The 13,691-nt window shown below is 43.6% G+C and overlaps 1 protein-coding gene across 1 annotated transcript in view; it reads right to left on the bottom strand.

The window, feature by feature from the left end:
* Positions 1–13,691, bottom strand: part of LOC137909156 (kelch-like protein 29) — a 115,891-nt gene that overhangs the window by 22,984 nt on the left and 79,216 nt on the right. The window contains exons 9-10 of the mRNA XM_068753585.1: positions 7,270–7,452; positions 5,114–5,294 (exon numbers count right to left, since the gene is read on the bottom strand). Coding sequence (XP_068609686.1) covers positions 5,114–5,294; positions 7,270–7,452 — 364 coding nt within the window. The remainder of the gene's footprint in view (positions 1–5,113; positions 5,295–7,269; positions 7,453–13,691) is intronic.

Below are 13,691 nucleotides of genomic sequence, written 5' to 3'. Positions count from 1 at the left end.
TTAGTGCTGAAAACGCAGACAGGAGTAAGCCTGCTCGGTCCTCAGAGTGCCGATTTGGACCTCCTGCCGTTACCAAAGAAAAGCTGCATCCTTCCAGCTTTGAGGTGGCTCTGATTGAAGACATAATTGTGAATGTGGGTGAATTTCACGGTTAGGAGCGTGAAACCCTCAGTGAGATGGAGGGAGAGATGGTGGAAGTAAGGGCAGGCAGGAAGGACTGCAAATGAGGAGCCGGGGGAGTCGAGAGCCCGAGCCGGAAGGTGGGAAAGCCCGGCTGAGGCCGGCTGATGTGCAAACTGACTAATAAACAGAGGCGTGCGTGCACATGTGCACGTACTCAAGGAACGATGAACATTCCAACACGCAAAAAAATTCTGGGACACAGGGGAAAGATGGGACGCGCGCGTGAACAAGTTCCGCATCAATCAGTCGGCGTAAATCGGCTCTGGCTGTCGCATCTTTTCATGTCATTCCCCAGTCTTCATATACAAGCGTCAACATCCAGCTGCACATCAAACGCAGAAGCCATTCACGAGCACTGACTAATGATTTCTGAATGTTATTAGCTTTATTGTACAACTGCAACTTCAGACTTGGCAGTACTTCCACGTTCTGCAAAGGCGATAAAAAAAAAAAGGCGAGAGTAATGGTACCCTTATCTCCGCCGGCCATGTTTCAGTCCCGCTGTGACCCGGCCGCCTCTCTGCTAGAAGCTCAACCATCTTGAGAGTTTAGGCCCAGCAGAGCCATACCTGCCAAATCTGGTGGTTAGCCAGGAAATACAGAATCAGCAGTTTATGGGGGCTCATTTATCAAAGCAGACAAATGGTTTCAGAAAAGGCCGCAATGCCATCTCGATGATCAGGACCGCTTTGGAATTTACTGCATGTGTGTGAACGTTTAAGGTCGGAGAAGAGCTTTTCAATTTAAGCAAAAGAAAGTAGTTCCTTCTTTGTGCACAAAATAAAAGCCTCAAAAGGCCTCACTCACAAATGTTCCGAACACTGATGGATTCTTTTTTTACACAATAAAGTAATAATAGGAGTTAAATTGTGCATGTATTGTGACAAACTGCGGATTCAACAGTATCAAATGGATTGGTTTCTGTTTCACTTTCTACTAATCTATTCACATATCATCTTATACATGCCGGATACAACAGCTAGTTGTGCCGCCGTTAGAAGCAACGACTCTGTGGGGGCTTTGGCCCTCTTGTCTTGGGAGAACTGCTTTAGAGCAGATACAGCATGTCAATGGGATTCAGGCTTGGACTCCGGGACTTTAATTTAGCTCCTTTTGAGCCATTAAGATGCGGACTTACTGTTATGCACAGGATCATTGTGTTGCTGCGTGTCCAAGTTGTGCTTGAGCATCAACTCAGAATAATAAACTGACATTCTTCGAGAGCAGATTTCAAGTTTACCTCAATTATGCTAAGTCAGTCTGGCCCTGAAGCAGCAAATCCCCACAACATTATACTGCCTCCTCCATGCTTGACAATAGTGTTATTTTTTTTAGTGTGTGGAACGTTGTGTTTGATTTTTACCAGGTGTAATGGGACCCCTGTCTTCCACACAGTAAAACGTTTTTACTCATTAGTCCATAGAAAACCCGCTCAAAAGCTGTGAGGGTCTTGAAAGTGGCTTGTGGCAAATTTCAGACCAAGCTGGATGCTCTTCAGGGTGAGCAGTAGCGTTCACCTCACCACTCTCCCACGGACAACATATTTTTCCCAGGGCCTTTTGAAAAAATGGAGCCATACACACTGACCTTGATTCAGGCAAAAGAGAGAGAGAGAGAGAGAGAGAGAGAGAGAGAGAGAGAGAGAGAGAGAGAGTTGTTTCTTTGAATCTTTTGTGACTTCCTGATTGAAGTTTCACTGGGCTCTTGGGCCACTTCTGGGTGGGTTCACCTTTTGTAGTGTGTGTGTGTGTGTCTCAGTGTGGAGTCACAGAAACAGCTTTGTAACTATTACATCACCTTCGTCCTCTTTTGATTTTGTCATCGTGTGCTGATGGAGACATCTGCTATCCAAATTCAAGCAACTGAAAGTCTATTGGAGGGTTGATTTATTTGAACAGGGCTGATAGGAATCAGGTCTGCATGCATCAAGTCCAGCTGCAACCAGTTTATCTTCAGATTTAGTTTCAAATGGGAAAAATGTTTACGCACTGCTGATTTATGTATTCGGTAACCGTTTTTTTTTTTGTCCGTTTGAGCAAAGTTGTCATCCTAAAACGAACATTTTGTGTTGGCTCAGGTCACCAGGTTGTGAACAGACACAATTTAGTATGACCTGCTTCCATCGTTGCTTTCATGGCAGAAATAAATTAAACTTAATAGGTAATGCATGATTGTTGACTGTTATCGTTCAGTCCTAATGAATGATATGCTCGAGGTATATCTCTGTTAATAGCAGTAAATCCCTCACAAAACGTTTATTGTAAACTATGCAAAAAAACCATCGTAATAGTTTTTCATCACAGAGTCACCACAGAAAAGATGAATGCCCTCCTTCCAGGCATAAAGACTGATATCTGAATGTCTAACCTGTCTCCACGTTTATAGTATTGCTGATTCTGAAAATGCAATGTGACAAATTTTCTCCTTTCAACTTAAATGTGAGAGTCAAGTATTTTTGAAGTGATTATATCACTATTTACAGGGCTATTTTTTTTTTTTACATTGAACACATGTTCAGCTCAAACTGCAGGTCATTTGATGAATGTACATAATGATGTAAAAAGCAAATGACAGATGCAACAGGTCAGCCCCTTTTGCTCAACAGGTAGGCTGCAACTAACAGAAATTTAAACCCTAAATAACAAACTAAAACATGAACAAAAAAAAATGACTCACTATAATTCCAATGATTTTTTTCATAGTTTTTTTTTTTTTTTTTACTAAATTTCAAACATGAACTGCCCAAGACAGGCGGCCACACAATAATCAAGGTTTAAGACATCATTAGTGTAAAACACTTTCTAATCACACCATGAGCATACAAAATAAGACCTCAGGTCATGATGTACATCAGGAAGCCAGAGCTTTAAAAGCGGCTACAGGCTGATTCCCAATTCTTTCACTCTATTTTTTGGAAACACTGACCAGTTGCCCGAGAACCAAATCACTCTGCAGCAGAGTCCGAGTTGAAGGAGCTACTTCCCTAAAAGAGCAGTCTCCATTGCAGAGAGAGTATCCGTCAGCGTTTTACAGGCGGACATGAAGCATTTGCCTCGGTATGACGGAAGCCTCAGCACACATGCCACTGACTGATTGTAGGCTGACCAACTCTTGCATAAGCGGATCGCTGCTCACCAAAGACCGGCAGATATGATCCTATGGCAGACAACAACTCAATGTTAACTCAACTCTGAAAAAGGACAAAAATAAAACCCTTGGTTGCCTAGAAACAAGAACGCAAACACCTACGACAATTTCCTCAAACAGCTTGAGGGACCTGCTTTTAAATGGTAAGGTCAGCATCAACGACCCTGAACTTATATTGAAAATGATTTGCCATAGGACCATTCATTTTTCTTCTGAACTGTTAAAAGTCAACTATTCTGTTTTGTTTGTGGGTTATTTATTCCTAGCTATTGAAGCCTTTAAGAGAGGAGCGCTAGGGCAGCAGCATCAAGCCGAGTTGGCCTCTGGCAGTTCTTGGAGCGAGGCAAAGTAGGTTAAAGTTTTACAGCGCTGATAATTGCCGTCCAGTTACTAAGGGCATTGAAAAACTCTTTATGGCTGCACAAAAAAAGCACACAAGGGCACACAGAGGGAAACGCACAGAAGCACATCAGACGACGAGACGCTGATTTCTTTGGAGCTGCGAATGCCCTAGATGCACCTGCAGCGCTCAAATTAAGCAGCTCAGAGACAGAGGAATCAAATGCATTTCCATTATGGGGCAAATATTCCATCTACCCCCTGTCATAACGACACTGTACGGCAGCATTATGGGGAAATATCAAATTAGGCTGTTTCATTTGGAGGACTGTTGTGTATTGCAAACAGCTTCGGAGATCAATTGAGCTGCTCGGTAATGAGCGGCAGCGGCCTTCCATAATATACTCAGTAATGTTCTTTTGATTGCTTTGGTTAATCTCGCTCTGCCATGCAGGGGGGGGGGGGGGGGGGTGTCCTCACTCTGCTGAAACACAATCCTCAACCCAGGTTAGAAGGAAAAAGAGGGGTATCATAAAAGTCAAGCAATAGGAAAAGATTATTGTTCAATCCCAACGATGACTATTTGTCTTTGATAACTGACTAAATTATTCCACGTCTGTTTTAAAACTAATGATATGAAAAACAGGAAGGCTGAACGGACCACGGTGGGTGACCTTTGAATGAAGTGCCGGCGATGTGTTGATGCTGAAGTGGATGGAATCGGACACAGTGCGCCACCACTCTGGTTTCTGAAAGTAGGCCCCCTCTCATCACTCTGTCCCATCACACACCACTCACATCTGTGTCATTTAATATAGCCGGGTTCAGATTCATTCACTCTGCAGCTTTTGCTTTCACAGAAAACACGAACAGGGATTTTTACTCTGGTTTAACGTGCTCTCGATGCACAAGGTGACATTTTAAGATAACAAAATATGGAACAAAGGTAAAAAATGTCCTAATGTACTAATTAAGCGCAGTAAATGGTGCACTTTAGAAATACAGTAGTGCAATGAGATGGCCGACGTACTGGCATTAATATAAATATGCATGGGAGTTATTACACAGTTAGAAAGTTAGATAGGTATGTTAGAAAGTTGCAGTCCGTGACTATTGATCCGTTTATCAGCGTGACAACCTGTGAAAAGAAGCTGTCCCTGTCTCGGGTGGCTTTAGTTGAAAGGCTCTGTAATGCCAACCCCAGGGAAAGTGTTTGAAGAGGTTCTGGCCAGGATGCGTGAAGTCTGCCCTATTCCTTACCTCGGACTAGTCCTGTATGGCGGGAAAGTCATCTTGTGGAGTGAACATTTGTTTGTTCTTGCAGAATCACCTGCACATGCTTGCTGAGACGGTCATGAAATCAGGGTTAGGGCTAAACATGAGGGAAGCAGAGAAGCTGAATCTGTTTGGAGGCAGGACGTCGGTGATTCCGTGAGATTCTTACCTCTCCACATGGTCCAGGTTCCCAGACACTCCCAACCCTCCGATGGTGTAGAGCTTGCCATCGTAGACTAAGCTGTTGTGTCTGCAGCGAGCCACTGTCATCCTGGACACCAGATTCCAATTGTCCAATAGGGACATGTAGCACCATACGTCTGCCACCGTCACACCAGACTCTGTGCCGCCTGAAAGACACACACAGGTAAGGGATCCTTGAGTGGGCACGACGGGTTATCAGGAACCTTCAAGTGAACCATGAAAGTTCTCGCACATTTCAGGAACGCTGTTTGAGTTCCAAAACAACAAACTGAGTTGTAGTACTCTGAATGTGAACATAAAAATTCTGAAGAATTCAAAATGAAATGCCCTCATGTGTGAAATATCAACTGGATTTTGTGCAGTGATTTAACCCCATATTACCTCTTTGTTGGGGAATAAAAATATTAAAAACCCAGCTCAGCATTCGGTTATTGAAAACCCTTTTTGAGTTACAGAAACTAAATGTGACGTCAGACAGACGGAACACATTACAGAGTTGAAATTTAGGGCTCCCTAACTGTTAACAATTACATTATGGTGAAGCTCTAAAACTCACATAAGCAAATACATGACTTTTTCTGGAGTCATCCTCGCAAACATTAAGAGCTAAGTAACATTACATATAAAGACCATGCAGTTCATCACTGCTCCTCAGCAGAGCAAACACAAAGAGGCCTATAAAAACCCTTCAGCTGCTACTAAATCAGGGAGTTCAAACTTTGCATCAAGAGGGAGCTGAGTTTCCATTTAAACATGTTTTTCTTTCTATTTTCTATTCAGCACTGAATGTTTCTCACCTTAATATGATTTTTTTTTTCATTATTGTAAAATACAGCATTGGTGAGCAAGGTGGACAGTCTTAACACTAAAAGTTGGTTCTGCTATTGTATTGACCTCGGCTCTCTTCAAATCAACTGCGTGCTTCTTGTGCAACTCCAGCCACGGCTCAATGACCCTGCTGGAAGGTTACAGACCGGAGTCTGTTGATTGGCTGGCTAAAACACCTCTGATTTCTTCACTGGCTGTCTAACTCCCAGTTGCAACCTGCAGACCTGTTCCAACACCCGGGCACAAATTTACATTTATATGAAAAGAGGGAGAGGAAAGGTACACGCAGGACAAATCCTTCTGCATTTCCACAGTGCAATGTCAAGGTCTGAGTAGCATGCAGGATTCTTACACAAATGGACCGTGGAGGGAGAAATTCAGTCTACCTCTGTAGGAGCAACTTAAAGGTGTCTCATTGTGGAGCCACAGAGTGCACAGTGTGCCACTATGGAACAAAATAAAATAAATAAACTGCAGAACACTTCAGCGATTGTAAAGCCAGACATGGAAGGGGGCGGCCACAGTAAGTAAATAAAGTAGAATAAACATTCTATACAAAAATGAGTCCTCTGAAAGAAAAGGTCAAGAGCAGAATGTAAGAGTCACTTTGCAGGACTGATCCATCATAAAATCATCCATCCATCCAGTATCTTCTGTTTTTCCGCTTTGCGGGTCACGGGATTTGCTAGAGACTATACCAGCTTGATATGGGCGAGAGGGGGGTGGGGGTACACCCTGAATGCGTCGCCAGTAATTAGAGTAAAGCCGTCCCCATGAAGAGCCCATTAACGTCACGCATGGAGACCTTTGTCAGGGCTCATAATGATGGAGGTTATTTCCAGCGAAAGGTCAGAGATTCTATGGCTCACTTCTATTAAAACTGTTCATGTTATTTTAAGGCCTCAATAATTCTCCTCTAACAGAACAGCTAGCAGAAATAGAAAAAAACTTTTTCATGTCAAGGCAGGATGTGGGAGGATTTTTATTCTAATGATCAGAGTCTAAATAATCTCCATGTTAAGTTAACATTTATGACATTGGTTTTGCAGGTATTTAGTTCAACATATTACACAAATTGAACCTGGCTTTACGATGGCACTGAATAACGAATCAATGCAGGCCCACCAGATGTACAAATGCCAATCAATAAATCAAAAAAAAAAAGGTGCTGAAGTATTTCTCACACTTCATGCTGGAGCCGGATGAGTTGGTAGACCATCCAATTCATCTTGAGAGAACTCCACAGATGGCTGCAAAAGGAAAGCTACAATCTGGCCAGTGCATTTGGCTCACCTGACAGGTAGATGTTGTCTCCCGCGGAGATGACGCTGAAGAACTCTCGGTCGTAAAAGGGCAGGCTGGCCAGAGGGTACCACTTACTGTTCTGGGGGTTAAAACAAGTGACTGCCGTCAAGGAGCGCTGGTTCATCCCGATCGCCTGACGCCCTCCCACCAGAACTATTACTTCTGCTACACCTAGAAGACCATGGACCGGGAGGAGGATGGAGAAAGTGAAGGAAAAAGACGAGAGAAAGGATGCAATCAGGTAAGGTCATCACCAGTAAATAAAGGCAAAAACGAATCCAATACATTCCAATCCAATACATAATACATTCAATCACAACAATAATAATAAGATTTTTTTTTTTTTCATTTTCAGAACCTGTGAAATCCAACACAAACAATCAGCCACAGATAAAAGCCTGTTCTTTTGAATGCGGCCGGCCTTGGATGAGCAAATAAGGAAGGCAAACAAAATGGCACATAGAAGTTTGTTCTCTGTAACATAAATGAAAGAGCATCTTTAAGAGTAACTTTATCACCAAGACTCAAGCGACAAACATGCCATCTTTAGCCGCGGTATGAGAGCAGCTCAAAATCAATGGGAAAAGAATCAATACGTGTTTGTTCCTACGTGGTCTCGTATGCACACACAAGTGCAGGAGACCCTGCATGATTAACAAGATACTTTAAGTATATCCTGCCCTTGTCCCTGTTATTCGTCACCTGATCCCTACGCTTAGACATGTACGCACAAACACACACGCACACACAACTGCTGGATAAAGATACCAGTGATCCAAAACACACACACACACACCTACACGCACACACACGGGTTGGCAGGCTGCCTCATGCGTGACTCAGGTCCTCTCAGTCTTTGGCGGCAGGCTTGAGTGAGCAGGCAAGACGCCGAGCCGACAGACAGGAATGAACTGAGTGTTTGTAAGCTGGCAGAGGGAGGCGAGTCGGGGGGGGGGGGGGGGGGTGGATGGGGTACCCAAGGAGCTATGGGGTTAGGAGTGAGAGTAAGAAGAACGACACAGAATGAATGAAATAGAGGAAGGTGGAGGGAAGGCCAATCTTCATAAACTCCAGACCAAGGCTAACTGCTAGTTCATCTGCTAGAATCAATACTTCTCACACACACACACACGTCCTCATGAGAGGCACAGCCACAGGCCCCTGTCTCTTCCTTCTGCTAATTTCTGTTAAATGTTTCCTTCTTCTTCCAAAGCTTCTCTTTCTCCTTCAAAGCTGATAAAAACAGGGAGTTTTTCTGCAGGAAGGATGGAGAGTTAAAAAACAATGGGCTTTGCTGAGGGAGAGCAAGCGGGGCAGTGAGCATTGCCTCAGACATATCGCGGACACACAGCTTAGACTTAGCGGACAGCTTAAAGCCCTCTGCTTCCTTCGCTCCGCGAGGTTCCACGGATGTGTTCCTCAATGTAGGATGAAACAAGCGACGGCTCAAGGAGAAATTGCGACCGTGTCACTGTGAAGATGAAGGCCCGCTACATGAGCTAAAAAAAAAAAAGGACAATGAGAACGCGAGGAATGTGCAGGAGTCGTGCCGACCTTTTTTTTTTTTTTTTTTGCAAAATGTAAAAGATGCGTGTAAAAATTGGAGCAATGCTAAAAAAGATTTGGGTTCAATTTGCTCTCATCACAGCTTCATGCCCACACTGCAAGCTTCAAATGGCTCTCAAGACCCCCAACAGACCTTGGGATACGCTGCTAATAAATGGGAGTGTAGTTTTATAGGACAGTCGCAGCGACAGTGGCTGGTCCTTGGAAAAAAAAATGAAGCGAAAGCAGCCCCTTTGTCTTCCTCTCATGAGCCTCCATCCACAGCTACACGCGCACATTAATTACATTGACTTTGTTTCACTATTGTTCTTCCTCATGATTAGTTTGCTGCTATTGTTGTACATGTGTGTTCTCCACTTTCCTCATCAGGCACCATTTTTCAACTTTTCAAATTTTGGATGTTTTCCGTGCCTTTCAAGGAATACATTTTCATCTCTCTTATCACACGTTCTTTCATCTCATTAGCCGTTTCAGTCGCTGTTGATCGCGACCGCCTTAATTAACTTGGCGAAGTTGCCGCGTCTCTGCCTGAGCCAGTTTGGGATTTACTTTTTACTGCAACATCAATCAATGTTTCGCCATTCAACGGCTGTTTCATTATCACTGCACAATCGCATTGTTGGAAAATAAACTCCCAATTCAATTCCAGGGAGGAGGCTGCACAAACCGTAAATGAATTGATGCCACGGGTTAACTGGATTTTTGTTTTCTTTATTCCAACAATGTATAATAAAAGCAAAAGGCCATTTCTACTGCTGTTTGTCTGCAGAGTCTCTCCTCCACCGAAGTCTAATTAGCTCTAATTAAGCAATTCCATATGCTGTCTCAAAGTGCCCCATTGTCGTGCACGTGCAAATCTTTATTATCACCTTGCGTACATGTTCAGAGTTGTTCTCGGTGCTTTCCGCTTGGCCAGAGATGTCAGCAAGAGTCCACATCTGGGCGTCGAGGCTGCTGCGTGGCTCTGACCCCTAAAGCCCCGGGACACACTCTCGAGCTCGCACAGCCCATTGTTGGCCTGTCAGAATGCAGCAAAAACAGGAGCGCGGCGCCGCTGACGGGGAGTCACGGCATCGGATCAGAGGGCTGCGTGGGTGTGTGCACGAGTGTGTGTACGTGTGAGCTCTTCCTCGGAAAAAGAAGCCTCGTAGGGACGGCTGTCAGTCAGTGCAAAGCTTGGTAGGGGCTGGTTGGAGGGATGGAGCATCGGAAGATGGAGACGAGCAGTTGGGGATGAATGGATAACCAAGACTTGACAGCTCCCTTTTTTTTTTTCCTGTGAAAGAGTTTATACCCATGGCAGCATGGGGAGAGAATGCCTCTTCTTGATGGATAGCAATCTTTTGTTGTATTTTCAGTATTTCTTTATGTTCTCGTAGTCGGGAAACAGCAAGCCGAGCACATGCTTTGTGCAACACGAACGCAACACAATACAAATATAATTTGGTTTTCCAGGGCCCACGGTGCAGCCGCTGCACCTGGCGTAACATCTTGAAACATCTAGAAACTTCTTCACTGAAGCAGCATATTTGATTATCTCTCGAGCCCTGGATTCAATACTAAAATGAAATGAAATAGCCATCAGTGGTCCCAACCGATAATTCAGGTTAGCTTAAGGTACACGTTTTGTAAATCAAGTGAAACTCAGTGACCCTGGAACCCCTTACTTGTGAGCAATCCCTAATTTAAACACTTGCAGAAAAGGAGCATCATCAGCATTTATTTGTTGTCTTGTTAGGAGTGTGTTAGTGTCTTTCACAACAAAATCTATGTGTATAATTTGCTGAATTCTCCACTATATGTTCTGACAGCCGCTAACGGTACCATCCGGTGCTGTGCAGGTAGCAGCACCCTGTGAGTTTTTTAAGAGCTTTCCACTGAAAAAGCTGCCTGCTGCAGCTGAAAATAGCCCCACGGTGAGATAGAAACAAACACAGAGAAGTCTCTGGCTGTTAAATTAGGAGGAAGCAGCTTGGCGATGCTAAAAACAGATCCTCGATCCAAAGTAGAGGCGAGCTGCAGAGTTAATGATAACTCTGAGCAGGTGTTTCACTACAAGCAGCATCTGACAGCCGTTTGAACCACTGATAGACTAATAAAAAAATATGAAGTGCATTAACAATGGTTGGAAAATGGCGAATAAGAACACTGACAACCGCCTCAGCAGTGAGGCAGTAGGGCGGTGCGTTCAGGGTCAGCGACTACAGTGGCAACATCTGGACAGAGCTTATTAAGCTGAAGATGGATGCTCCAGTCATGGCGGACTGCAGCATATTTCAACGCTGCAAAAACAGTCCAAAATACGGACGGAATAGTCCTGTGTGAGAGGTGGAGCTCAAATTGAGGTTGATGCCCACCCACGGAGTGTGACATGCACACGTGTTCACACACACACACACACACACACACACACACACACACCAGCACCATGACAGTTTCTGTGTATCATTTCCAACCAATTCAGCTTCACCTGAATGAAACCTATCTGTGACAGGAGCACGCCGCCCGTGCTTTACCCCATGCTGAAACAAGCTGGATCCTCACTATTACCGTGCACACATGAATATACAGCCATTTCAGGACTAGAGGGGTGGATCGGAGGATGAGGACAGGATGGACGGATTCTGTCATTTTCTCTTCCCGGCTGCCTTATCTTACATCGTTACAGGTCTCCTTGCTCTCTGCCCCATGCTGTGACCCTGCTTTCCTATTCCTCTGTTTTTTTTTCATGCCGTGGCTAAAAACTCACTTCTTTACTAGCTCTCACTATTTCTGGATCTGCAGGAGACACTATATCTCTCTTGCTCAATCTCTTCAAGTCACTCTTAACTCAAACCCCAGGAATCGATACTTTCTGCCTGGTATACTCCCCCCCGGTTTATCCTTCTTGAGTGCACCCTGTTCTTCCTCCCTGTGAACCTTTATAAATTTGTTTGTGACCACACTTTGCTGCAGTCAAAGGGATTTTGTAGAGCTGGGTTGGGCGAAGTTACACAGACAGACACAGTGGATGTTAACTCAGCAGTAAATTGACAGTTAAAATGTCTTCTAATGAACGGCAAGACATTTAATGTCCAGCATTAGATTTATTTGACTTTCAGTGGTTTGTACTAATAATAGGACAGGATAGGATAGGCTAGGATAGGATAGGATAGGATAGGATGGGACAGGACAGGATAGGATAGAATACAATGGAATAGAATAGGATGCTCTTTATTAGGATATTGTCATATCTTATGTAATTAGTAAGGATACTACAATTTATCCCTCCATCCAACACAATTACAATATTACAAAATAGATGAACAGACGTTAGAATGGAAGAGGTTATTACTAGATTATTAAGAAAATATTAATTAATGTAATAGGTTGTGAATAAAATAGAGGTTATTACATATTCCGCACAGTGGAATAGAACATAACATGATTATTGCACAGGAACATTGAGCGCTGTGCACGGGGGGGGTAGGGCATTGACTACATGTTGTGTTCAGTGTTCTTATGCCCATGGGGAAGAAATTGTTCTTGTAGGTGGGCCAAATTCTGGTTAGACCTAAAGCGCAAGAGAGGGAAACAGGTCAAAGACCAACTGCAGCTCTCCACCTAAACCTTTGTCTTTCCCTGAATGCTATCAGGCTAGTTGCTGCTGGGCCTTCTTCATGCCAGCCGTAGAGGTGTGGTGTGGGCTCCCATAAATCAGAAGGAAGAACCACAGAGATTCCATTAATACAGAGCAGGGGGAAAATCCACACCATGCTTCCCGGAGTCCAAGATTATTTCCTTTTTTTTTTTTTTTTTTTGTGGTGCTGGATGCCAGCTGAGACATTATCAGCCTGAAACCCATCCTTGTTCTCCTCTCCTCCAATAAACTGAAGAAACATAAAGGAGATGCTGCAATTTCATGAATAAATACATTTATATTAAATATCAGCGGTACAAACAAATTGTTTCCTCCATTTCCCTAGTAGTTAATCACATCAGAAAGTGAGAGGTCGCACACACTGCTAGATACACAGAAACATTTGAAGTTTAATTGCTCAACAGCAACTGAGCTGCAAATACACTGTTGCACCATTGTTGACTGCGAGGATGTATCTCTCTCATCTGGCTTTACACGAACAAATAAAAAAAACTTATTTCATAGTAAGCTTAGATCATCTTGAGTAGATGACAGTAAAGATTTGCAGCGTCATTTGTCAAAAACCTCCAATGAGCAGCAGAGAGAAGGTGTGAAAGTTGAACAGATTAGTATCAACTAAACAGGTGTGTAAGTCATTGCCTTAGCTACGCTGATAACTTAATGGAAGTTTAAATAATATGCGAGCGGGCATTATTGAATTTGTCACTCGCTTTGCAATTTCCAATGCGTCTTGAATGCAGCATAGGTAAGTGTAGAGCTGCACCTTAAATTGAAGTCTTCCAACTTCTCTGCATATCTCCTTACGACCAACGACAGATTTGAACGGGGGGGAAATCCACAAGCGATTTAGCTCAGCGGCGTAGATAATAAGAATGTATTGATCAAATAGTTGTTAGGAGGACTTGAGCTCAGTCTTTTCATCAGTCGTTAAACTTTGCTATCATCCAGAAAGAAATGCAGCCACATTGCAGCCAGGCATTAAAGTCAAAAAGCACAAGCACATGGTGACAGTACAAAAACAAGCAGCTTGTCTACTGTTAAAAATAAAAAAATAACAGACACACTTTAATGTGCGCTAAAATGAGTCTTATATATAAACAAGAATGTGAAAATTCATATAGGCCAAGTGTAATATAAAGGAAAGGTGGGAGCGTGGAGGCCTTCGCTCACTGGGTATCGCAGCCACAGTGACACTGGCAGTCTG

Source organism: Brachionichthys hirsutus, chromosome 20 (assembly GCF_040956055.1).
Source record: "Brachionichthys hirsutus isolate HB-005 chromosome 20, CSIRO-AGI_Bhir_v1, whole genome shotgun sequence".
NCBI classification, from domain to species: Eukaryota; Metazoa; Chordata; class Actinopteri; order Lophiiformes; family Brachionichthyidae; genus Brachionichthys; species Brachionichthys hirsutus.
This window is presented reverse-complemented; position numbering and strand designations above follow the sequence as displayed.